We start from the raw sequence: 26,990 nt of genomic DNA, 5'->3' as shown, positions 1-26,990 counted from the left end.
GGCTGAGAAATCCAGCCAATCCTGTTCCAGTCAATATTGTGTAGCCAAATTGTTAACGTAGCCAAGGCAAGGCCATGGGGCCTAATTTGGAAGCTTCTTTTCACTGACACGGCACATATATAAGAAGAGAAGACCATCCAAGGTGCAAATCCATTTGCCTTTTCCATACAGAACAATCTGAGCATATTTACTTCAGTTTTGTAATTGGATTCGATCATTTCTGTTTCTTGATTTTCGTGAATCAGAAATGTCGCAATTGGATTTTAACATGTTGCCAGAAGACTGCGCTTCCACAATTTGCTCCCTCACATCTCCTGAAGATGCATGCAGGTTGTCCATGGTTTCTTCCAGTTTCCGATCAGCTGCAGAATCAGATTTGGTCTGGGAGAGATTCTTGCCATCTGATTACCGAGATATCCTAGCAAGAACCCTCAAACCCCTCAAGTTCTCTTCCAAGAAAGAGCTCTTTTTTCTGTTTTCTGAATCTATCCTCTTAGATGGAGGTAAACAGGTTAGTCCTTTATCAGTCATGCTCAATCATTCTGGAAAAGTTTTAACATATATAACATCCGCTTGGGGCAGCAGGAGAAATGAATTCATGGGATATCTTGAAATTATTAAACGTAAATTTGTAAAAGAGTTTATGCAATCAAACAGGTTCGTGTCATCCTAATTTAGTTGATGATAAAATGAAACTTATGAACAAATGCAAACTGATTGATTCTTGATTTCAGACCCCACTGTTTTTCCTGCATATTGAAAGTCATGTTTGCATCTCAATGGTGATGTATTTTGTTGCATTGACTTCCAAGAACACATATGGTCCACTTGTGGGGTTAGACCCCGGAAGAAATTTCCTTTCCTAAGAAATGTCCATAAGATATTTTATTAGTCTAAATCAGAACTGGGATGATCTTACTTCTGGAGCTGACTTTTTTATTGTTATAAACTATTGCAGAGCTTTGCATTAGAAAAATCAAGCGGTCGAAAATCATTCACACTATCTGCAAGAGAGCTTTCCATTTTGCATGGCAATGAATCAAACCATTGGTGCTGGAAATCCTTGACAGAATCAAGGTAAACTTTGCCCAATTTGATACGCTTTTACATGTATAGAATTTGAATGGACTTTACGCTTGAGTGCTTGACTAAGCTAGGAAAATCAAATATGACCGAGTCTAGTAATCTTAATTAATTGCAGTTTTATGACTTGATTATGCAGGTTTGCCGAGGCGGCTGAGCTGAAAACAACAAATAGGATAGAAATCGAAGGCAAGATAAGAACACAGATGTTGTCTCCTAACACAACTTATGGTGCTCATCTCATCATGAAAATTTCCAGTCAATCATTTGGGCTTGACTGTATTCCATCAGAAATTTCTGTCAACGTAGGTGATAATGTGGTAACAAATACAGCATACTTGCGCCCAAAGGATGAAACGAAGCAGCAAATGCAGAGCCTGTTTTACGCGAATCGCGTGCAGATGTTAAAGATGAGGGTGAATGAAGGTGATGAAAGATTGCCAGTTGAAAGAAAGGATGGATGGATGGAAATTAATCTGGGGGAGTTCTTTAGTGGTGAGGTTGATGAAGAGATCACAATGAGTTTGATGGAAATTAAGGGTCATCAGTTGAAGGGAGGACTCATCATAGAAGGCATTGAAGTTAGGCCTAAAAGCTAGCACATTTGTTCTGGTGCAATTTGGTTCTCTTTTCAAGTGTTAAATTTTGGGCATTGTTCTGTTTGTCTAGGTAAGGATTTGAAAGACACAAAAAAGGAACCATAGAAGTTTTATAATATCTACAGGGCATCCTTTTTCCGGCTTTCATATCGAGCTTGTACATAGAAGTTAAATCAATCAGATGAAATTTAAGGAACCATTTGAAAATCTAGTTGTTCTTTTTTTTTTGCCACTTTTAATTTTGGATAGTTTAGCCCTTGTTGGGATTGTATTTTTCTGGATTTTTTTTATAGAAAAATTACTATACCGATTGATATATGTGAAGTAAAAAGGTGATTGGAAAATGTGTTAACAGAAAGCGCATCAATTTTTCTTTTCTGTCATTGCTCTTTCTTGCGAAAGTTTGTTCCTTTGGTGCTATTTTGATGCGGGCAAAGAGTTGACAACGAACACTTGCGTCTCCATTAACTGACTAGGACAAGTTCTTGTAACATCACCGCCCCGGTCGCCGGAGTAGAAAGCGACGACTCCCATAGGAGATTATTTGAAAAAATTATTTAGAATAATATTTAATATTTTTTATTATGTAATATATATATATCCAAATAATAGATACTCGATTATTGTCTTACCTGAAAAGAAGAAAAGAAAAGTCTTGTATGAAACATAGGAAATGTCGACATGATAACTTGAATGTCAATTCTACATTAGTACAATTTCAATTACAACTGCTTGGATAGTTGCATTTTTTTAAATAATATTTCATTTGTATCACAAATATATTTTTCAACTCACCTTTTTATATTTTTAACCACTTTTTCATCTCACAAGCATCAGATTACAAAAAGTGTTACAGTAAATATGTCAAATAATATTTTAAATAATATTCTATCCAAAACACAAAATGAAAAAAAAAAGAAGTTGAGAAATGCGAAAATGAGATTAACCAACCAAAGAGAAACGTGCATATACCGCAACCCGACTTTCGAAAGAGACCCTGGGAAATTATTCACTTTCTTAAATATTTTGTAAGATTCTTAATTTAATTGAAGTAATTATTGTTGTCAAGAAATTAGCACCTTCTTTCCTACAACTTCTTATCACTAGCATTTTAGTACAACTTTTTGATAGTCTGTTTCTTTTTTCACACAGTTTAAGAAAAAGTAGTTAACTTTGTTGGAAAAGTAAATTTAGATTGCTATCTTCCTAAAATACCCTCACATTAAATATGGTACAATTTTATGGAAACTTGAATTGATGGTAAAAAAAGAATCAACTCTCATTAAATGGGGTAGGTTTATAGTAACAACTACTTACATAGAATAAGGGTATTTTAGGAAAATTAAAATACAACTATATTCTTCAATTGGAAAGTGGACTACAATTTGGGACAGATGAAAAAGGAATACAGGACTATCAAAGTGGGACGGAGGGAGTATGATTTATGAAATGACGGCTCATTCATTTTGTTCCGTGACCGATACGGTAGAAAAATACAAGATAAATACTGACGGGAGCTATTTTTCCCCTTTTATGCAAAGAAATATATATTTTCCTCTCCCATAATAAAATCTTCAAATTAACCAGTAACGCAATGATGGAGGAAAAATGACGTTATCAAAGTATACTACTCTCTAGTCAATATTCCAATCGTTGTTTACTAAGGACCAATATATATAAATATATATATATATATATATACACGGTAATTTACGATGTAACATTGTAATTTTTTCAAATTGGATGTATCTGTAATCAAATATGTTGTTTCTGTAACATGTTTGATGATAATGTATTTTTTGCTATTAGATTTTATGAATAAAATAATGATTTCTACAAAAAAAAATGTACAAATGTTGTCTTATGAATGTCGATTTTTTTTTTCAAATAAGATCACAATTATCTAATGATAGTATACAATGACGGAGTCATGTGCCAAAATTTACTTAGGGTGCCAATTCATAACTTGATGTCTGAAGTTTGAATTCATCAAGTTATGAATTGTTAAGTACTAAATCTGATACACTAGAGTGTATTTCACATTAAATGATAAGTGAATAATTTATTATTTAATTTTGGGATCAAGTTTTATCTAAGAAAATCAATGCCACTTAATTAATTCAGATGTTCTATTTTTTATTGTCAAACACATCTAAACATGTTAACGGCTCCATTTGGATTAGCTATTTGGGATGTTTTTGAAAAAAATTACTGTAGCAGTGTATATGAAAAATTTGACATATTATATGGATGAGATGTTTTTTGAGTTATTGTGTATTACTGTAGCATTGTATTTAAAAAACTTTTTTTTTTTTGAAAAAATGGCCAATCTGGATGGATTTGAACCCATTAAATTTAACTATTCAATTGGGTTATCGAACAGGTTTTTAGATTAATAACATATTGTTTGAGTTTTCAATATCGCTACACAGAAGAGATGTTAGACAAAGATTATATTAACTTTAAATTCTGCTTTGTTTCAAAAGATTTGAATTTTTTTAATTCAAAGCGGTATTTTTTTAACTTTTCAAATAGGATAATGAAAAATTGTTATATTGTTAGTGGGAGCAATGTGAGAGTAATAAGAAATTTTGTAAAATTTAGGGATGTAAAAATGAGATAAAAGTAAGAAATTTATAAAAATTTGCAAGCTTCATATTTAATTTTTGAAAGTTGAAGGAGCAATTGTCCACTTTTTCCCCTGAGAATTTATATCAACATATTACCACTCAGTAATTCAACCACATTGAATCTAACCCAAGAGATGGCTAAATTACGACTTATATTCAAAGAGATATCCTTCTAAATGTGGAGGCATATTACCTTAGACAGCCTTTTTTTTTTTTTTCAACTTAGACAGCCGAAAATACTTTGAAAAATAAACAACCATTTCGTGAAAAAATGACAACGTTCTACGTGTAACGTTAAAAATAATTATGCTAAATTTAGATAGTATTGTCTATCAAGACAAAAACCAAGACTTAGCAATAGCTTGTTTTGGGTTGCTATTTTCTGGAGTTTTGTAAAAAAATGTGCTGTAATATGTGAGGTTAAAATGTGTTCACAAAAAATGTAAATATTTTCTTGTATTCATTGGATGTATTATTTAGAAGATTAAATTCTATTCTTCCAAAGTTTTCTCCTCAAAATTTATCATAGTGACACTTTAGTTCGTCATTTTTTGCCTAATATATATATATATATATATAGAAGTAACGGTTTAATTCATGCTAATACAAGTTAGTTCAGTTGGTAAGGATGAAATACTTTTTAACAAAAAAATTATGCGTTTGACTTATAATCTCGAAAGCATGCCCTAATTTGCGGTGATAATCAAAGTTCAACCTTTCAAACTTAAATTGCTGCGAACACAATACTCTTAGAAATGTCAAGTAATATTAACAAAAGTCTCAGGAGAAGATTTTAAAATTATCTTTAGTCAAAAAGATGACAAATATACACTTAATAGTCAGACGGCTAAAAATCTACAAGCTTAATAAACGGTCGTGGGCCATCCAGATTTCTTGACCCACTCTTTTTTTTATAGCGTACAACAAATGTGGTGTTGACGTGATGTCTTTCTAATGTCGTCATTTGTGGACCCATTTTCCCGACACAACAAAACTCCCCATTGTGTCCTCCTAATGTCGTCATTTGTGCACCATTTTCTCGACACAACAAAACCCGCAAACAACAACCGACTCCAGTCTTGGCTTTACTGTATAAAGGGCCTGACTATTTCCTCCCATATTCACAAGTTTCTAGCTTCATCATCATCTCTTCCTCCGTGCTTCCAATTTTACTTTTTTTTTTTTGGCAAATATCTCTCTGGCTGGCAAAATTATGTCAGAAATGAACCTCGAACTTCTGCCGGAAGAATGTATAGTTCAAGTGCTCTCTCGCACATCTCCGCGAGTTGCATGTCAGGCGTCTCTGGTCTCCAATGGGATCCGTGATGCAGCTGAATCTGAAGTTTTGTGGGAGAAATTCTTGCCATCCGATTACCTGGATATTCTTTCAAGATTGGTTTCTCCATTGGAGTTCAAATCAAAAAAGGATCTGTTTCTTAAGCTCTCTCACCCTCTCCTCATTGATGGTGGCAACAAGGTATCATCACCGTTCATCAGTCAAAGCATTAGTGCATATTCAAACCCTCCATTTTTTGTTTTTGTTTTTTTTTTTGACGTTCACGATTGCTTCTTGCTTTTGCTTTTGTTTTCAATCAACTACATCATGTGGGCCAACAATTTTAATACAATTATTAAGCCATAATCGATCATCCGAGATAATATCATCCACTGCTTTTTTCATGTAACAAATGCTTTAATCTTGCTCTTGCATTCATTTTCCGTTTCTTGTTTTCTTTGATCCAAGCTTCTAGTGAGTGTTTGATGAACACGTGTAAAATTAAAATAGGCGTTAATTTTTTGGAAAAGCAAAATAAAATGAATCCAAAAAAGTGTATAAATATAAGGGACAGACAGAAATTTTGATGCGTGGAATTCATATAGTAATAGCTTAGATGAGATTTAGGTATATTAACAAGTGTTTAGCAGGTACTCTTGTTTATCAGAAGTAATTGAGCAAGAATTGATTGAGGAACAATAATACCTTGTATCTAAGTATGTGTGACAGTGTGTGTGTTTATATATATATATATATATATATATATATATATATATATATGTATATATATGTCCTGCACGCTATCCCGGTGGGAACCCTTTATCATGGCCGTTTTCTTTTACCAAAATCTGCACCGTTTACTTGGAAAGAGTCCGCATTCACAGAGAATGGTGATGCTGTTGGATGGTCATTGATGCTGATTTCCTTATCTTGTGACAAATGCAGACGTTTTGGATAGACAAATTTGCGAACAAAAAATGTTACATGTTGAGTGCAAGGGAGCTCTCAATAACGTGGTCCAGTAATCATCTTTACTGGTGCTGGAAACCCTTTCTTCCGTCAAGGTAAATACTTCTTCAGATTCCTAATTAATCAAAGTAGAAAACTCTACACCACACCACTCATTGAAAGCTTCTCCCTTGTATGTATTGTCCTATTTGCATATATGCCGACAACAGATTCCCTGAAGTGGCTGAGCTGATAATGGTAACATGGCTGGATATCACTGGAAAGATCAACACTCGAATGCTGTCACCCAAGACAACATACGCAGCCTACTTGGTGGTTAAACTTGCAAATCGTGCATATGGGCTACATTCATATCCCTTGGAGGTTATCATTGATGCTGGGGACCAGAAATCTTGGGGCATAACTCTTCTCAGGCACAAGAAGTGTAGCATTTGCTTGTTGCGGACACTTGACGAGGTAGTGACACCAGGATTCTGTGAAAGGAATGAAAGAATCCTGCATGAGAGGGAAGATGGATGGATGGAGGTTGAATTGGGTGAGTTTTACAATGATGGAAGTGAAAAGGAGGTGAAAATGTGCCTAAGAGAGGTTGATGGTCAGCACATTAAAGGCGGCCTTATTGTTGAGGGCATAGAACTCAGACCCAAATCATGATATGATATTCTTGGTGATGGCTGTTTCTTAATCATATGGCCAATAATCCCTTTTTCTATACTCTAATGCAGTAAGTAGTTCAATGTACCCAAAAATGAAAACAATTTTTTTTTTTTAAAAAAAAAACACCAAAGTTTGTGACGTGTGGTAATTCTTTTTTTTTTTGGGATCATATATTTTGTCCTAGATGAATAGCAGCTCCCCCTCCAGCAACGATTTCAATCGTGGCCAATTACTAGAAGAAAAAGCTTCTGCATAGGTGCAGCGATTCATTCGGATGAAAGATATTTTGGAGCGAAAGAGGACCATAATATTTTCTAAAAGTTCACTTAATTTTTTAAACCAGCATTACAATCCTATCTGCCCTAAAATAAAACGAAGGTCAAGAACAAATGAATCTGAAATTCAACACATGAAGTTAAAAAACAAATGCGTTCGAACTTCAATTAAGACGATTCGCTCATACGTATTTTACAATTAATTTAATTTAGAAATTAATCTTTCGTACAAAAGTATATATCCATTGAATTTGAAAATTAATCTTTCGTGTGAAAATATATACATTATTTGGTCGACAATAAATCTCAATTTCAATTTCAACTTCAAGTTTTGCATTTGTTTACATGCACTTCGCTCCTCCTAATGTTTTCTGTCAAAAGATTAATTCTTAATTCAAACAAAATGGAATACAATAACTTATTGCTTGCTACAAATTCCAAACTAAAAATGATATGATTATTCTTGAGCATTTTCCAAATTAACTACTACAGTGTTTTCATCCTGGTAAACACATCAAAATGATAAATGTCAATTCAACCAATGTTATCAAAATGAAATTTGAAAATTTAACCCCCCAAAAAAAAAATCAGATTAGAATGCTCTCACCCCGATATCTTTACTTTGGGCTATTGGGCTTTTCCTAACCAAAAGAGGTTGAGTAAGTAGTTAATAGGTATATAGCCCGATTAAAGGGTTGTTCTGATTCAGTCTTTGAATTAATTTTTTTTTATACCAAAGACTCAACCATATCAATCCTTTTCGGTGGACTTTGCCACTTTGAACGACACACCCGCCAAGACTCAACCCTCCTTAGTCCTTTCCTCTTTACTCCTCTCTCTTAAAGAAGTTGCCGGAAATCACAGGTCTCGACGGCGGCGATGATGAGACGAAGAGGTTTTGCTGCTGCTGCTTCTGTTTATATTTCTCAATTTCAGAAAGCATCAGGCACTATTGCTGCTGCTACTGGTGAATTAGCTTTTCATTCTGCTGCTGATGCTACGAAATACCCATTTGAGGGTTTCACAAATGTGATTAATAACGACATAAACAAACTGGAGGATGCTGTGGGATTATACAATGATATGGTCCGCATCAAGCCTCTGCCTTCTGTTATTCAGTTCACTCAACTCCTTGGCCGCATCGTTAAGATGAAGCACTATTCTTCTGCGATTTCCATTTTCAAAGATATGTGGTTTTCGGGCATTCCAGTTAATGAGTACACCCTGACTATCTTGATTAATTCTTACTGCCTCTTGGAACGAGCGGATTTGGGATTTTGTGCGCTGGGGCTTTTCTTCAAGAATGGCATTGTCCCCAATGCGGCTACCTTTAGCACTTTAGTCAGGGGACTTTTTCGACAGCATATGATACCCCAGGGGCAAGAATTGTTCATCAAGATCATTCGTGAAAGGTTGTGTGAACCCAATGGGGTCATGTTTGGAGCCGTGATTAATGGACTCTGCAAGGTGGGGAACACTGGCAAAGCCGTTGAACTTCTCAGAGTTATGGTTAAAGAAGGAAGAGTTAAACCGAACGTCATAATTTACAGCACTGTCATTGACAGCTTGTGCAAGAATAAAATGGTAGATGAAGCTCTTGACCTTTTACATGAGATGGTGGAGCAGGGAATTGCCCCAAATGTTGTTACCTACAATTGTTTGACCCAGGGTCTTTGCAAATTTGGTAGATGGAGAGAAGCTAAAGTATTACTGACAGAGATGAATAATTTTCACGTTGTACGAGATGTTTATACATTTAATATTGTGATTGATGCACTATGTAAGGAAGGAGAGGTAGAAGCTGCAGAAGATGTATTTAAAACCATGATTGAGCAAGGTGAGCGACCAGATTGCGTGACATATGGTGCTTTGATGAATGGATACTGTTTGCAGGGCCGAATGGATGAAGCAAGGAGAGTTTTTGACACCATGGTGGGGAACACTGGCAAAGCCGTTGAACTTCTCAGAGTTATGGTTAAAGAAGGTAGAGTTAAACCGAACGTCATAATTTACAGCACTGTCATTGACAGCTTGTGCAAGAATAAAATGGTAGATGAAGCTCTTAACCTTTTACATGAGATGGTGGAGCAGGGAATTGCCCCAAATGTTGTTACCTACAATTGTTTGATCCAGGGTCTTTGCAATTTTGGTAGATGGAAAGAGGTTACTAAGCTGCTGACTGAGATGAATGATTTTCACATTGTACGAGATGTCTTTACATTTGGTATTGTGATTGATGCACTATGTAAGGAAGGAGAGGTAGAAGCTGCAGAAGATGTATTTCAAACCATGCTTAAGCAAGGTGAGAGACCAAGTTGCGTGACATATGGTGCTTTGATGGATGGATACTGTTTGCAGGGCCGAGTGGACGAAGCAAGAAGAGTTTTTGACACCATGGTTGCTAATGGAGTTGTTCCGAGTGGTGTCAACTATAATATATTGATCAATGGATATTTTAAGAAGATGAGAGCAGATGATGCTGTACATCTTTTTGAAGAAATGCAGTGTAAAGGTTTAACACCTAGCACTGATACATGCAATATAGTCTTGCAGGGATTGTTTAGGGTGGGAAGGTCTGGTGCTGCAAGAAAAGTGTTTGACAAGATGCTAATGACTCCCATAACATCTGACTGCTACACTTACTGTGTGATGTTGGATGGATTATGCAAGGGTGGACACATCGAGGAAGCATTGAATTTGTTGCGTAAGATGGAAGTTGAAAGAGTGGATCTCAGACATTTATGCATGTACAACATCATTCTTCATGGACTGTGTAAAATTGGGAGGCTTGATAGTGCTCGAGATCTTTTCGAGAGCCTATCTCTTATAGGACTGGATCCAGATGTTTCAACATATACTACCATGATACAAGGGCTCTGCTCAAAAGGTTTGCTAAAGGAAGCTAAGGAGTTTCTCGCAAAGATGGAAGAGAATGGTTGCTTGGCAAATAGGATATCATACAATGTTATTGTCCAAGGACTTCTTTTGGGAGGTAAATATGATGATGCACTGGTGTATCTTGAAGAAATGGATAAGAGAGGATCCCCTCTTCATTCACATACCTTTTCCATTTTATTAAATTCAGTTAAAGAGAGTGAAAACGATCCTTCTCTTCTCAAGATAATTCAGAAGTTTGTTCCCAATATGAGGGAATACAGTCATGAATAAAAGGCACAGGTATCTTTTAGTATATTGCAATGATTTATGATCTTCGGATGTCACTCATATTGCCTCTGAATATCATTTTCTGGTAAAGTATATGTTTGAAATATGGAAGTCTGATGTTGTTATATGCAGTGCAATGAGTCAAGGCCTGTGCACAAAAGATTAGCTAAAGGAAGCCAAGGACTTTTGCTAAAGGTGGAAGAGAATGGTGGCTTGGCAGACAGGATCATGTAAAATGTAATTGTCTAAGGACTGCTTTTGGGTGGTAAATATGATGCTACACTGGTGTATCTTGAAGAAATGGAATAGAGAAAATTCCCTCTGCATTCACCTACCATTTCCATTTTATTAAATTCATTAAAAGAGAGTGAAAGTGATCCTTCTCTTCCGAAGATAATTCAGAAGTTTGTTGCGAATATTAAGGAATGAAGTCATGAATAAAAGGAACAGGGTATCTTTTAGTTGATTGCAACCATTTGCGATCCCTGGATGTCATTGATTTCAGGTTAATGCTTTGAAGGTTTATTTAGACTCTCTGGATACATATTTTTGCCATTTGCTTGTCATATCAAAGCTTTTCTTAGTTTGTCCAAAATGCTATTTCTGGTAGGTGGTCACTTTTTCATTGCCGTGGCATTGAGCGTTACACTGGACTTGCGGTTAAGAGGAATGAGTCAGACAAACTCAAAGAATGGAAATGAGCCTTCATTTTCCTGGAGTAGGCTTTGTAGATAGGCATTCATCAGGTAAATGTTTCCTATTCCACCTATCCACCAACGGCGGACTCTTTCGGGATTTCGCCGCACTTCATCTTTCAGATTGATGATATCGTTGTGCATCTCGGATAGTTTCTTTTCCAATTGTTCGTAGAGGTGCAGCGGGTCGGCATTCTGTCTCTCCAGGGACCCAGTACTGCCCGAAGACAGCAAACCCTAGGCTTACAGCAGTCAAGAAAGCCGCCACATTTGCTTTCAACTGATGGATGTGGGCCGCCGTAGGGACTTAATCGTCGACGGACGGAATATTGAGAAATTGTCTGATGTCCAGGAGATTGGGTCTCCGGAGGGAGAGAATGGCGAGCCGTCCCACCTCAGTTCTATCGACGACGATCGACTGAAAGGGATGACTGATGTCAAGGGTATTGCGTCTCCGGGCAGTACTGGGTCCCTGGAGAGACAGAATGCCGACCCGCTGCACCTCTACGAACAATTGGAAAAGAAACTATCCGAGATGCACAACGATATCATCAATCTGAAAGATGAAGTGCGGCGAAATCCCGAAAGAGACCGCCGTCGGTGGATAGGTGGAATAGGAAATGGAATATGCCGTTCAATTGAAGCTGGATTTTTTATTTTAGTTGCGAAAGGTGCAATTGACTTGATGAACGTGATGAAGAATTGCGTCCAAGACTGGAAATCAAAAGGCTATTCTCCAATCCTCTCATCGAAGGTGGAAGGGAAATTTGGAACTTTCAAAATTGGGATTTTCAGGGGTAAACGGTAAACTGTGATGTTTAGCCTACTATTACATTTGTGGTTTAGGTTGCAATGTACAAGAGCCCTGCTTTCTTTAGAGTCATTCTTAAATAAGTTGATTGTGGTTTAGGTTGCAATGTACAAGAGCCCTGCTTTCTTTAGAGTCATTCTTAAATAAGTTGATTGTGGTTTAGGTTGCAATGTACAAGAGCCCTGCTTTCTTTAGAGTCATTCTTAAATAAGTTGAGTTTTCTTGACTTCTCAGAAGCCTACTTTTTCAAATGTCAAGTATCTTATGCAAATTACAACAGCAAACAAGATTGTTGGATTAAAAAAAAGAAAAATAATAGAGGAGTTTTGGTATCTTGTAGATGGTCTCCAAGTAATGGGTGCCACGGGTTCCAAGCTCGAGAAGGCCCTCGGAGACCAGTTTCCTGAAGGAGAACGCTATTTTGGCCTTGAAAATTTTGGGAATACTTGCTATTGCAACAGTGTCTTGCAGGCGTTATACTTGTGTGTACCATTTAGGGAACAACTTTTTAGAGTATTATGCAAATGGGAAAACTCTAGGGGAAGCAGAAGAAAATCTCTTGACTTGTTTGGCAGAACTGTTCTCGCAGATAAGTTCACAAAAGAAGAAAACAGGTGTCATTGCACCAAAGCGTTTTGTTCAGAGAGTGAGAAAACAAAATGAACTTTTCCGTGGCTACATGCATCAGGATGCCCATGAATTTTTGAACTTCTTGCTCAATGAACTTGTTGATATACTGGAGAAAGAGTCGCAAGCAGCAAAATGTCCACCATCTCAGGAAAGGATTGCTAATGGGCAGAATAATGGTCGGTCAAATGGTGTCAAGGAGCCACTGGTTACCTGGGTACACAAGAATTTTCAGGGAATACTTACCAATGAGACAAGGTGTCTAAGGTGTGAGACGGTCACAGCAAGGGATGAGACATTCTTTGACTTGAGCCTTGATATTGAACAGAATAGTTCTATCACTAGCTGTCTCAAAAACTTCAGTTCCACAGAAACCTTGAATGCGGAGGATAAGTTTTTCTGTGACAAGTGCAGTAGCCTGCAAGAGGCTCAAAAGAGGATGAAGATTAAAAAGCCACCTCAAATTCTAGTCATCCATCTGAAGCGTTTCAAATACATGGAACAACTTGGTCGATACAAGAAGTTGTCGTATCGCGTAGTGTTCCCTCTACTCTAGAGCTGAAACTGAGCAACACTGTGGAAAACGCCGATTCTGAATACTCTTTGTTTGCTGTTGTCGTTCATGTGGGGAGTGGGCCCAACCATGGGCATTATGTAAGATTTGCACTTTGCAGCCTGCAGGTTCTACTTCCCAAGTTTTAAATTAACATTTTGGAACAAAAAATAGGTCCTGCTGCAAGGGTGTGCATGGAGTGGTGAGAAGATCTTTTCAGTTCCTTGAAACTGAACTTTCAACATGAGCAATTCACAGGTGAATTAGGGAGACATGCAAACAGCAATCTAATTGCATTTAATTTTTTTTTTTTAAATTAGTTTTAATAGAAAATTGGATGGCAACCTGAAGTGAATTGGATCATTTCGTGATCGTAAATGGAAAAAAAAAATGAAAAGAAAAACACACATTTCTTTTTTGGCTCTAAAAGGCTGATCGTGAGGTTGTTTTGTACTCTGAGATTTCTTTCCATGTCCTTTTGTATGGCAAAGCTTCTTCATCTGGAGTTTGCTTGTTATATAGCTTCATTTTAATTGCACCTTCATTCTAGACCCTGCCTTGACAAGATCAAGTCAGCTTCATCAGAAATTTAGTGCCCCATCCATCTGAAGGGTCCATGGATCTGATCCTGCAGGTGTACTCACTGATTGAGATTATCTTTTTTCCTGCTTAATCATCGAACTCCACCATTATCCTTACAATTTTTGGGTTTAGTTATAATTGTTAGTTGATTTTTGCTTGATGAATTGGTGTGACAGATCCACTCTGGAAGGATGAATGTTCACCAGGTGTGAACTTTTGCAGAGCTGGCTCACCAGGGTCTGATCTCTCTATATCTTCGCACGTCTTTATTCTTGGTGTGTTGGTCTGTTTCTAACTGTTGGTTAGATAATGAGAGCTTGTTAGGGTTGTGAGCGTTCGGAAAAAAAAAAAATTTTTTTTTTTTTTGGGAACATATTCCTTTGATATGTTGTTTGAATTACCTTTTATGTCACGTACATTCCATCTATCTAAAAAACGGCTGTAATATTATTTTTCAAATAGAGAACATTTGGATACCAAAATATTAGGAGTGAGGAGTTCTATGGTTCTTTCGAGGAACTATTCATTCAGTTTGTATCCCTCAATGACTATATATATAATTTTTAACTAAAGGTCTTATTCCTGCTCTTTTGAAAAAAGAGAAAATCTTTTATTAATCTAACTTTGACAATAGGTCGACGGGAAAATAAACTTCCCATCTGGGAAATGTGAAAAAAGAAAAGAAAAGTAAGCATTTCATCTCGTATTTATTCGTTTGTCAATGAAATTTTATTTAATAATGACATATTGAGAGACTCCACTACAAGGAATCGGTAGAGCTTGTTATATATGGTAATTTTTTTAATATACAAATTAGATTTGAAACTTATTATTTGTAATTGTTGGTTAGAATTTAGAAGTAAAAAATAATTGCTTATCAATTTAACTTGAGGATATAATCTTCGAGAGAGCGGTAAAATCTCCCCGTTCATTTGAACAACACTAACCTATATGATTTTTCCTCAAGTTTTTTTTTTTTTTTGTTCTTTTTTAAAAGAACTTTCCAAACTTAGTATTATCAAACAAGAATACGGTAAAAAGGTATTGGGCACACCATGTGAGCAAGAGTGTATTAGATTAATCATCTATCACTAATCACTTGTCACCGATTTTACCAAGTTATCAGTCAATTACCAAGATTTTCATTCAGAAAAGTTAGCAAAGTTTGAAACAATTTTAAGCTAACCCAAAAGGAGAAGTTGTAAAAGGCCAAAAAGAAATCTCATTCCTTAGCGACAGAACGTTAAAAGTGAAAACAAGATGAAAAAGAAAAGAAACTCTTTATTACTACATTTACATGAAGAAGATGAGCATAGTATTATTGGCTTTTGAATTATCCCACCGACCCACCACTCCTTTCCCATTCACAGTTTCATCTTGCAGAGAAGCAGCTGTTTTATCTGATTAGCAAATTTGAAGACGAAGACGTAGACGACGGCGACGATGATGAAACGGAGAGCTTTTGCTGCTGTTATTTCTGCTTTTCAATTTGGGAAAGCATCGGGTACTACTGTTGGCGTTTCGCTTGTCTCTCAAGACCGATACAGGAAATCCAAATTAGTTTTCTATTCTTCTGCTGCTGTTACTGATCCTATGAAATACCCACCTGGATATTTGACAAATATGAGTAATAATGAGATCAATAATCTGGAAGATGCTGTGGGATTGTACAATGACATGGTCCGGATGAGGCCTCTGCCTTGTGTTGCTCTCTTCAATCTACTCCTTGACCGCATTGTTAAGATGAACCACTATTCTTCTGCGATTTCAGTTTTCAAAGATATGTGGTTTTTGGGCATTCCAGTTGATGAGTACACCCTGACTATCTTGATTAATTCTTACTGCCTCTTGGAACGAACGGATTTGGGATTTTGTGCGCTGGGGCTTTTCGTCAAGAATGGCAGTGCCCCCACTGTGGCCACCTTTGGCACTTTACTCAGGGGACTCTTTCGACAGCACATGATTTCTCAGGCGCAAGAATTGTTCATCAAAATCATTCAAGAAAAGCTGTGTGAATCCAATGTGGTTATATTTGGAACTATAATCAGTGGACTCTGCAAGGCAGGCAGCACTAGTAAAGCCATTGAATTTCTCAGAGTAATGGGTAAAGAAGGAAGAGTTAAACCGAATGCCATAATTTACAGCACTATCATTGACAGCTTGTGCAAGGATAAAATGGTAGATAAAGCTTTTGACCTTCTACATGAGATGGTGGAGAAGGGAATTGCCCCAGATGTTGTTACCTACAATTGTTTGATCCAGGGTCTTTGCAATCTTGGTAGATGGAGAGAAGCTAAGGTATTACTGACTCGAATGAAGGATTTTCACATTCATCTAAATGTTATCACCTATAGTATTGTCATTGATGCGCTATGTAAGGAAGGAGAGGTAGAAGCTGCGGAAGATGTATTTCAAACCATGATTGACCAAGGTGAGCGACCAAATTGCGTGACATATGGAGCTTTGATGGATGGATACTGTTTGCAGGGCCGAATGGATGAAGCAAGGGGAGTTTTTGACACCATGGTTGCCAATGGAGTTGTTCCAAGTAGTGTCAACTATAATATATTGATCAACGGATATTTTAAGAAGACGAGAGTAGATGATGCTCTACATCTTTTTGAAGAAATGCAGTGTAAAGGTTTAACACCTAGCACTGATACATGCAATACAGTCTTGCAGGGATTGTTTAGGGTGGGAAGGTCTGGTGCTGCAAGAAAAGTGTTTGATGAGATGCAAACGACTAACATAATGTCTGACTTCTACACTTACTGTGTGATGTTGGATGGATTATGCAAGGGTGGACACATTGAGGAAGCACTGGATTTGTTCCACAAGGTGGAAGTTGAAAGAGCGGATCTCAGACATGTATGCATGTACAACATCATTCTTCATGGACTGTGTAAAATTGGGAGGCTTGATAGTGCTCGAGATCTTTTCGAGAGCCTATCTCTTAAAGGACTGGATCCAGATGTTTCAACATATACTACCATGATACAAGGGCTCTGCTCAAAAGGTTTGCTAAAGGAAGCTAAGGAGTTTCTCGCAAAGATGGAAGAGAGTGGTTGCTCGGAAGATAGGATCACGTACAATGTTATCGTCCGAGTTTTTCTTTTGGGAGGTAAATATGATGATGCACTGGTGTATCTTGAAGAAATGGATAAGAGAGGATTCCCTCTTCATTCACATACCTTTTCCATTTTATTAAATTCAGTTAAAGAGAGTGAAAATGATCCTTCTCTTCTCAAGATAATTCAGAAGTTTGTTCCCAATATGAGGGAATAAAGTCATGAATAAAAGGCACAGGTATCTTTTAGTATAGTGCAATGATTTATGATCTTCGGATGTCACTCATATTGCCTCTGAATATCATTTTCTGGTAAAGTATATGTATGGAATATGGAAGCTGATTTTGTTACATGTAATGCAATGAATCAAGGGCGGTACTCAAAAGATTAGCTAAAGGAAGCTGAGGACTTTTTGTAAAGGTGGAAGAGAATGGTTGCTTGGCAGACATGATCATGTGAAATGTAATTGTCTGAGGACTGCTTTTGGGTGGTAAATATGATGCTACACTGGTGTATCTTGAAGAAATGGAATAGAGAAAATTCCCTCCACATTCACCTACCGTTTCCATTTTATTAAATTCGTTAAAAGAGAGTGAAAGTGATCCTTCTCTTCCGAAGATAATTCAGAAGTTTGTTGCCAATATTAAGGAATGAAGTCATGAATAAAAGGCACAGGGTGTCTTCTAGTTGATTGCAACCGTTTGCGATCCCTGGATGTCACACTTATATTGCCCCTGAAACATCATTTTCTGGGAAGTAGGTGTTTCAAATAGGGAAGTCTGGTCTTCTTTTCAATGATTCTCTCATTCTTGTTGAAGCTTGTTCACAACAAGCCTTTCAAAAGCTCTCCTGGACACTTCAGCGAAAGTTTGATGTCATTGCTTTTAGGTTAGTGCTTTGAAAGTTTATTTAAACTCTCTTCGTCAGAGTGGATACATGTCTTTGCCGTTTGCTTGTTGTATCAAAACTATTCTGGGTTTGTCCGAAATGCTACTTCTGGTGTCGTACTCATATTGCCTGTCCTGAGTTTTGAAGTGTGATCTTGTGTCTTGTAATTGCATCATCCACGTTCAAGAATATTAACAATCAAGCCTTGTAGTAGCACTTTTGGGCACTTTGTTGGAATCTTAATGTCTGCTGTTTGTAGGTCAATGCTTTCAAGGTCTAATGAGTCTCTCAGTAGCAGTGGATGCATGTTTTTGCTGTCTTCTTATCATATTGTAATTATTCTTGGTTTTGTTCAAAATGCTACTTCTGGTAGGGTACCATTCTTTCATTTCTGTGGCAGCATGCATCACACTGAACTTGCAGCAAGGGGAATGAATAAGACTCCTTAAAAGGGATGGCATATGAGCCTTCACATTGTTGAATGAGTTTTAGTGGGAAGGCCTTCATCTCAGGTATACGTACGAAAAAGTGCAATGGAGAATCCCCAGGCTCCATGTTATACTCTGAAGCTCTTCTTGTTGACAAATATACTGGTAAGTGTTCTTCTGTGGGTGTCATGCAGTCAACACGTTGCTACTGCTCTAATTGCCTTTTCGGTAATTCCCTGCTCTTCTCAGACTCTTGTGAGTTGCAACTTTCAGTTAGTAATGGTTCAGCATTAAGTTGTTTTCAAGAATTAGGATTGTTGAACTTGTGCTTATTAGGAGACTCAGCTGCTGGTGTAAAACTACTATACTCATGTTTTTCACTTGTTTGTTGACTTGTTCTTTAAGAATCATCTAAGCTGCTCTGTGTTATCATCCAACCTATGCAGCAATGTAAAAAAAGTATTGGCGGTCAAGTCCAGTGACTTGGCGGTGCTCCTATTCAAATCCATCTTTCTTATCCCTTTCCCCGGGAAAAGAAAAAGTAATGAAAGAGAGTTCAAGAACAAAACCAGATGAAAAAAAAAAGGTGTCATGGGAAAGATTAAATTTCAGTACCATGTTATAAATTATCAATTTGATTTGTTTGAAGAGATTTGATCTAATGGCTAAATTTGAAGCCCGACGAATTAGAGATTTTGGATTTAAATTCTACTGCACTCTCCCTGCTTTTTGAGTCCCACTCCTCCCTTGCCGGGGATTTTTTTTTTTTTTTTTTTCAAAAAAGGTTATCAATTTGATTTGTATGTACTTACTTTTAAAGACACAAAGCATTGGACTAATCGGACCACAGATGTGTCTATTTCTGGACACACATAGCAGTGAAAGTGAATTCTATTGAGTACAATTCAGCAGGAGGCTTTGGCCATTTTCACCAAAGCCCAAGTTTCTTCAATGAAACTTCTGAAAATTGTATGTATGATGCAGGAGAAAGAGATCCTTTCAACGATGAAAGTGCTTGTGAAAAGATAAATGAATCCCACCGGGTATACTCATCCTATTTTCAAGTGGATCCTCATTTCTATACAGGCACAATGCACTTTGGCAAGAAAAGCCATGTAGTCAGAGGACCTGATGTATGACTAAGAAGTGGGAAATTTTGGCATTCACCAACGAAATGCAGCTTTAACAGGCGGCATGTTATGTATTATAAACAATAATACATTCTGTAATTGAACCTAAGTTGTTGCGTTTGGATTGCAATTTTCTGGAGTTTCGTAGAAAATGTACTGTAAGGATTTGATATATGTGAGATAAAAAGTTGATTGGGAAATGTATTCACGGAAAACGTAGAGATTTTTTGATAGAAAATCCCTTTCCAAACAAGAAATAGATTTTGAGCCTGAGTTTATAAGGAGATTGACAAACAGCAGTTATGTGAGTGACTATCTGCTTCATCCTGTTTCCGTCTGTAACCATTTGAGGATCGAAAGCCTTTGGTCATTTCCCATTCTAAGCTAGCTTGGCCCTTTTTGTTTATTTTATATTTCCCAGAGAGACCATAAAACAAAAAGCAATAATAAGCATCAAGTAATATAAGGGAATTGTTAATTTGTCCTGGAACCAAGCAACAGGTAACCTAACACAACACAAGATAACTGAGTGCCTATTATTAGACAAATGAAAAACTTAAATTTTCTTAAGAGCTTCATCAGATTTCTGCATATCTATGGATAACTCCTGTAAGTGAAGATCATTAAGGTAATTTTTTTCTTATGACTTTTTAGATATGAAACACTCCAAAGCTTTTACAATCATTTTGATGAATCCGTCATTAGGACCATAAACGAATTGAAGCAAATCAAATTTTGATGAATCCGTTATTAGGACTATAAACGAATGAAAAGCTTTAAAATTAAGTAAATTTCATTTATGGTGACAATTGTAATTAGACAGATGTAGTGCGTTCAAATAATTGATAATAATGATAGCAGTTATGAATTAAAAGTTGGCAATTAAAAAATAAAACACTGCACTATACAAAAAGTTAATATTAAAATTATTAATTAGCCACAATTCTCATTCTAGTTCCATGATCATCAAAAAAACTAATACTAAAACCAAAAATATTGTGGCCATATGACAAAAGTAGACTAGTTGCTTTTGCTTCACACTGGAGTGTGCCAAAAACATGAATAAAAGAAAAGGAAAATAGAAAAACTCCAACTATCTTTATTTATAAAATTTCAATTGTTAGAATGTACAAGCCAAAAAAACTTTACGTGATGGATCATATATTATCAATATTTGATATGTTAGAATTCAAGCTATAAATAAAAAAGTATTTGGTTCATAATTTCAAATTTAATCGTAAGGGATATGTCAACTACATTGGATGTTTTCTATCTCTTTTCATTTAATAAAAATTTTAAAAGTAACTAGGTTACAAAAATAAATAACATAAAAATACTATATTATAATGTTGATGATCAAATTTTCATAAAAAATTTTTAGTAAAGAATAATATATTTTAAAATATTACAATCACATGCAAAGTACGTGAACTATTACTAGTGCATATATATATAATGTGAAGTGAGTTGTATGCACATTTTTAAACTAATTTTATTTTAAATATCTCTTTATCTTACATACGTTACGCATCTCATATTACAAAAATCGCTATAGGATTTTTACAAATAATTATTCCAAATAATCTCGTATCCAAACTTAACAATTGATTCCTGTTCTAGCTAGAACTCAAACCTGTCAGAATTTGAAAATGGGATAATTTCCCAAACCTCCCCTGTGGTTTATGATAATTTCACTCAGCTCCTCTCAAGTTTTACAAATTACACTGACCTCCCTTATCACAATAAAATGATTACAATGACCTTCACTTAATAAATAATTCATAGTATAATGAAATGAGATTGAAAAAAAAGAAAAAGAAACCTAACCTCTTCGACTATCTTATTTACAAGTTACAATTAATGATGATTCTCTCTCACTTATTATCACTCTGTTCTCATCCATCAACCGCTGCATCTTATAACTTGCTCTCAAATTATTACTAACTGTTGTATAATTGTAACCAATCACACCACAAATGATCCCTCAAACTCTCCTATATATTCCTATTCCTCCTTTCTTCTCTTTAGAATTGCCAAATTACAAATTTAGTTAAGGGATTAGATTTGATGATTGAAGTAAAATTTGATTTCATAGTTAAACTAAAAGGAGATGAAAAATACACAATAATAATGGAACAAATAATGCAATCATTTTCCAAAAGAGGAAGAGGAATTGAAATTGGTAAATTTGCTAATTTGTCTATCATTCATCCAAAAAACTTTTTAAGATGTTAATAAGTACATTTATATATTTTTTTTATACTTGACAATTGTTGGTTGTGGTTTTCGTTATGGAGATGGAGTTTTTTCTCTGTATTTAAGACGTTAACATATTTGAAGATTTCATGGTAGGTTAGATTATTTTGTTTTGAGAAGATGTCGGCATTGGGTTTGAAATTTGGGGTGTGATTAGTTGTAAATAAAATGGCTTTTGGCAAAATGAATTTTTTAAAAATCTCTATAGTCATGATGATGCATTTCCTTATCTTAAACTTGATTAATTCCATCCATGCCTATGATAATGGAATTGCTTGGGTTTAGAATTTGAAATTAAACTATTTGTTAAGCTAGTTTGTTAGTATGATAGGTTTGGTTGAAATATAGAAGAAAACAACTGGCAAAATAATTTTTATTTTATTTTTGTACAAAAAGGGTAGTTTAAGATTTTTAAGAGAAAAAAAAATCTTTTGGACCTATATTATTTTATAAACAGTAAAAGCAAGGAAGGCAGGCGTAATTTAATAAAGTTGAGGAAAGGTCTTTGCAATTATCAGAAACCTCGGAGGTTTCTGAAATTATCCCTTTGAAAATTTATTCTAAACAATCTCCTGTCCAAATTTAACAATCCGTTCTTGTTCCAGCCAGGACTCAAACTTGTCTGAAATTGGGTTTAAATCGATCCCGAACTGTTAAGTTAAGAGCCTTGTTTGTTTGGAACCCTACAATTTGAAATGCACGTTAGGCAGTAAAAATTTGCACAGCTCCAAATCCAATAAACTGAAAAAGGGTTTCCTTCTTGTAAATTTAAATGACCCTCCTCAGACTTCTTGTTGTGTTCTTTTCAAGATTCTGGCTTTCTTCTCCCTGATTAACAATCTTATGGTGAGGAAGACAACCATGATGTTAAAAAGAAGAGCTTTTGGTTCTATTGTCTCTATTTCTATGTTTCAGAAAGAATCAGCTGAAATAGGTACTGCTACTAGTACTTGTACTGCCGCTACATTTCTCCTTCCAAACCCCTATTCAAAACCCATATCATCCTTTCATTCTGCTGCTGATGCTATGGACTCCCCACCTGTTGTTTTGACAAATCTGATTAATAACGATATCAATAATCTGGAAGAAGCTCTGTTTTTATACAATGATATGGTTCGAAGCAGGCCTGTGCCTTACGTTTTTCACTTCAATCAACTCCTTAGCCGTATTGTTAAGATGAAGCATTATTCTCCTGCTATTTGCGTTTTCAAAGATATGTACTTCTTGAGCATTCAGGTTGATGATTACACCCTGAATACTGTGATCAATTGTTACTGCCTTTTGAATCGAGTGGATTTGGGATTTTGTATATTGGGGGTTTTCTTCAAGTACGGTATTGTCCCTGATGTGACCACCTTTAACACTTTGCTCAGGGGACTCTTTCGACAGCACATGGTTCCCCGGGCGCAAGAATTGTTTGGGAAGATCATCTGTGAAAAATTATGTGAACCCAATGGGGTCATGTTTGGAACCGTGATTAATGGACTCTGCAAGGCAGGGAACACAGGCAAAGCCGTTGAATTTCTCAGAGTTATGGGTAAAGAAGGAAGAGTTAAACCGACTGCCATAATTTACACCACTATCATTGACAGCTTGTGCAAGGATAAAATGGTAGATAAAGCTCTTGACCTTTTACATGAGATGGTTGAGAAAGGCATTGCCCCAGATGTTGTTACCTACAATTGTTTGATCCAGGGTCTTTGCAATTTTGGTAGATGGAAAGAGGTTACTAAGCTGCTGACTGAGATGAATGATTTTCACATCATACGAGATGTCTTTACATTTGGTATTGTGATTGATGCACTATGTAAGGAAGGAGAGGTAGAAGCTGCAGAAGATGTATTTCAAACCATGCTTAAGCAAGGTGAGAGACCAAGTTGCGTGGCATATGGTGCTTTGATGGATGGATACTGCTTGCAGGACCGAGTGGACGAAGCAAGAAGAGTTTTTGACACCATGGTTGCTAATGGAGTTGTTCCGAGTGGTGTCAACTATAATATATTGATCAATGGATATTTTAAGAAGATGAGCGCAGATGATGCTGTACATCTTTTTGAAGAAATGCAGTGTAAAGGTTTAACACCTAGCACTGTTACATGCAATATAGTCTTGCAGGGATTGTTTAGGGTGGGAAGGTCTGGTGCTGCAAGAAAAGTGTTTGACAAGATGCTAATGACTCCCATAATATCTGACCGGTATACTTACTGTGTGATGTTGGATGGATTATGCAAGGGTGGACACATCGAGGAAGCATTGAATTTGTTGCATAAGATGGAAATTCAGAGATTGGATCTCAAACATATAACTATGTACAACATCATTCTTGATGGATTGTGTAAAAGTGGGAGGCTTGATGGTGCTCGAGATCTTTTCAATAGTCTTTTTCTCAAAGGATTGGATCCTGATGTTATAACATACAACACCATGATTCTAGGCCTCTGCTCAAAAGGTTTGCTTAAGGAAGCTAAGGACTTTTTCATAAAGATGGAAGAGAATGGTTGTTCGGCAGATAGGATCACATACAATGTTATTGTCCAAGGACTTCTTTTGGGTGGTAAATATGATGATGCACTGGTGCATCTTGAAGAAATGGACAATAGAGGATTCCCATTGCATTCACATACTTTTTCCAAATTGTTGAATTCATTAAAAAAGAGTGAAAATGATCCTTATCTTCTTAAGATAATTCAGAAGTTTGTTCCCAATATGAAGGAATAAAGTGGTGAATAAAGGGCACAGGGTATCTTTTAGTAGATTGCAACTGTTTGCAATCCTTGGACTCATGTTGCCTCTGAAGCATCATTTTCTGTGAAATTATATGTTTCAAGTAACGAAGTCTGCTCCTTTTTTCCAATGATTATCTCTTTCCTGTTGAAGAATGTTAACAACCAGCCTTTCAAAAGCACTCCTGGGCACTTCAGTAGAAGTTTGATGTCATTGATTTCAGGTTAATGCTTTGAAGGTTTATTTAGACTCTCTTAGTTGGAGTGGATACATGTTTTTGCCATTTGCTTGGCATATCAACGCTATTCTTGGTTTGTCCAAAATGCTACTTCTGGTAGGTGGTCACTTTTTCGTTGTCGTGGCATTGAGCATTACACTGGACTTGCGGTTAAGGGGAATGAATCAGATGCCCTAAAAGGATAGGAAATGAGCCTTCATTCTCCTGGAATAGGTTTTGTAAATAGGTGTTCATCAGGTAAATGTTGGAAATATTATATATATATATATATATAATTCAGGAACCCCAACCTTAATATTGTGATCCTTGGCTCCTTTTGTTGGCCAATAAACTGAAAGTACTCTTCTGTGGTTATCCTGCAGTGAATTTATTTTTATTATAATTAGTGTTTTTTTTTCTTGAGTTTTACCTTGGAATGGATAATTTTCTGTCTCATGGCCTTTTGTATTACTCTTTGCTCTTCTTGGAGTCTTTGAGTTAAAACTTTCAGTAAATGTTAACTCAGCTTAAAGTTGTTTTGAAGAATTAAGAATGTTTATGTTCTACAATTTTTGAGCAACTTAGCGGCTGGAGCATGCTATACTCACACTGGTGCATTAAACTTGTTTATTAAGTTGTTTTTTAAGGATTAGCAAACCGACTTTGCGTAGAAGTCATTAAGAAGTTTATTCTTGTCATAGACTGCTGACTGCCATTGCAAGATATCTCGCCACATTTTATGAGACTTTAACATCTGAAACAAAGGTTTTGCAGCCTGCAGGTTCTACTTATCAGGTTTTAAATTAACGTTTTGAAACAAAAAATAGGTCCTGTTGCCAGAGTTTGCATACAGTGTTGCACAGATCTTTTCAGTTCCTTGAAACTGACTTTCAACGTGAGCAATTCACAGGGGAATTAGGGAGAGACGTGCGAAAAGTAATCTAATTGCAATTGAATTTTTTTAATCACTTTTTACTAGGAAACAGGATGGCAACCTGAAGTGAATTGTATCATTTTGTGATTGAACAAAAAAAAAAAAAAAAAGAGGAAAAAAACACATTTTTTTGGCTCTAAAATGCTGATCATGAGGTTGTTTTTCATTTTGAGATTTCTTTCCGGGTCCTTTTGTATGGCAAAGCTTCTTGAGCTGGAACTTGCTTGTCAAATAGCTTCATTTTAATTGCACTTCATTCTAGACCCTGCCTTGATAAGATCAAGTCAACTTGATCAGCAATTTAGTCCCCCATCCATCTGAAGGAACCAGGGATCCCGATCCTGCTGGTGTACTCGCTAATTGAGATTATTTTTTTGTTCCTGCTTAATCATCAAACTCCACCATTATCCTTACAATTTTTGGATTTAGTAATAATTGTTAATTGATTTTTCCTTGATGAATTGATATTACAGGTCCACTCTGGAAGGATGAATGTTCACCAGATGCGAACTTTTGGGGAGCTGGCTCGTTAAACTGATGATTTCAATGGGGCACTAGGGTGTGATGTCCCTATCTCTCTATATCTTTTGGATTGCGAGTCTTCAGAAAAAATTTTTCGGGAATATATTCCCTTGATATGTTTTTGAGCTACCTTTCATCTCACGTACATCCCATCTCAAAAGGGGCCGTTGTATTATTTTTTCAAAAAGAGAACATTTGGATACCAAAACATTATGAGCGTGGAACTAGTTATGCACCCAAAATGGAAGGGATAAAGAGAGGATTCCCACTGCATTTAGAGTGAAAATGATCCATCTCTTCTCCAAGATGATTCTGAAACCTGTTCCAAATTGGAAGGGATAAAAGTCATGCATATATGTTCCAAATTGCTGATGGAGGCTCTTCTCTGTCTCTGTGTATTGTTAGTTTTGGAAAATATTCTATTATGTTATACACAGATATGTTGATGTTTAGCCCGTCAAACTAAATTCTCTTTGCAGGTTGAACCATGAGGACTTCGATGAAGGAAAAGAAGACAGCCAGCTTAAGTAAGATTTCCATCCGGATTCAGGTAAGTTGAAGAAAGCCTAAAGCACATGCTCTCATCCGAACCCATTCCTTTTTAATCATTTTCCCTGCGAAAAGAAAGAAGGAAAGAAGGAGTTCAAGAATCAAATCAGGAGACAGGTTATTTTCTTCTACTAACTCTAAGCCTTGCAAGTTAACAATATGATTTGTGTGTGTATTCATTACAAAGCAGTGGAGTATTTGGGCTACAAATGTACTTTAAGTACTCTAGTTTTTAATACACAAAGCGGTCAATTCATAATTCTTTTTAATACTGAAATTAAGCAGCAGATTGAGATCCGAGAACCAGATGATGTTGAGGCTCCTTGGGGAAAAAAATTAAATGCATCCCACC

At 36.2% G+C, this 26,990-nt stretch overlaps 4 protein-coding genes across 5 annotated transcripts; all 4 read left to right on the top strand.

The window, feature by feature from the left end:
• LOC113732914 (F-box protein VBF) lies at nucleotides 1-1,889 on the top strand. 2 transcript variants are annotated; one of them, XM_027258956.2, is made up of 4 exons: nucleotides 1-142; nucleotides 246-511; nucleotides 959-1,077; nucleotides 1,223-1,889. In XM_027258956.2, the coding sequence occupies exons 2-4, from the start codon at nucleotides 248-250 to the stop codon at nucleotides 1,680-1,682; spliced, it is 843 nt and encodes a 280-aa protein (XP_027114757.1). In that variant the 5' UTR covers nucleotides 1-142; nucleotides 246-247; the 3' UTR covers nucleotides 1,683-1,889. The 2 variants fall into 2 exon arrangements, with proteins under 2 accessions (XP_027114757.1, XP_027114756.1); XM_027258955.2 differs by lacking the exon at nucleotides 1-142 and having other exon boundaries at nucleotides 150-511.
• Nucleotides 1,890-5,382: 3,493 nt separating this feature from the next.
• LOC113732912 (F-box protein PP2-B15-like) lies at nucleotides 5,383-7,352 on the top strand. The gene is made up of 3 exons (XM_027258953.2): nucleotides 5,383-5,789; nucleotides 6,534-6,652; nucleotides 6,767-7,352. The coding sequence occupies exons 1-3, from the start codon at nucleotides 5,526-5,528 to the stop codon at nucleotides 7,209-7,211; spliced, it is 828 nt and encodes a 275-aa protein (XP_027114754.1). The 5' UTR covers nucleotides 5,383-5,525; the 3' UTR covers nucleotides 7,212-7,352.
• A 148-nt stretch (nucleotides 7,353-7,500) lies between these two features.
• LOC113732907 (uncharacterized) lies at nucleotides 7,501-11,017 on the top strand. Its single transcript, XM_027258946.2, has 2 exons — nucleotides 7,501-10,666; nucleotides 10,787-11,017. The coding sequence occupies exon 1, from the start codon at nucleotides 8,369-8,371 to the stop codon at nucleotides 10,655-10,657; it is 2,289 nt and encodes a 762-aa protein (XP_027114747.1). The 5' UTR covers nucleotides 7,501-8,368; the 3' UTR covers nucleotides 10,658-10,666; nucleotides 10,787-11,017.
• A 4,122-nt stretch (nucleotides 11,018-15,139) lies between these two features.
• LOC113732908 (uncharacterized) lies at nucleotides 15,140-26,915 on the top strand. Its single transcript, XM_072077871.1, has 6 exons — nucleotides 15,140-17,204; nucleotides 17,751-17,878; nucleotides 18,138-18,247; nucleotides 18,391-18,471; nucleotides 22,351-24,891; nucleotides 26,041-26,915. Exons 1-5 carry the CDS (start codon nucleotides 15,366-15,368, stop codon nucleotides 24,408-24,410), a joined length of 4,218 nt encoding a protein of 1,405 aa, XP_071933972.1. The 5' UTR covers nucleotides 15,140-15,365; the 3' UTR covers nucleotides 24,411-24,891; nucleotides 26,041-26,915.
• Nucleotides 26,916-26,990: the final 75 nt, after the last annotated feature.

This window comes from Coffea arabica, chromosome 2e (genome assembly GCF_036785885.1).
Source record: "Coffea arabica cultivar ET-39 chromosome 2e, Coffea Arabica ET-39 HiFi, whole genome shotgun sequence".
Classification (NCBI taxonomy): domain Eukaryota; kingdom Viridiplantae; phylum Streptophyta; class Magnoliopsida; order Gentianales; family Rubiaceae; genus Coffea; species Coffea arabica.
Note: the sequence above shows the minus strand (reverse complement) of the source record. Positions and strands in the feature narration are given on the sequence as shown.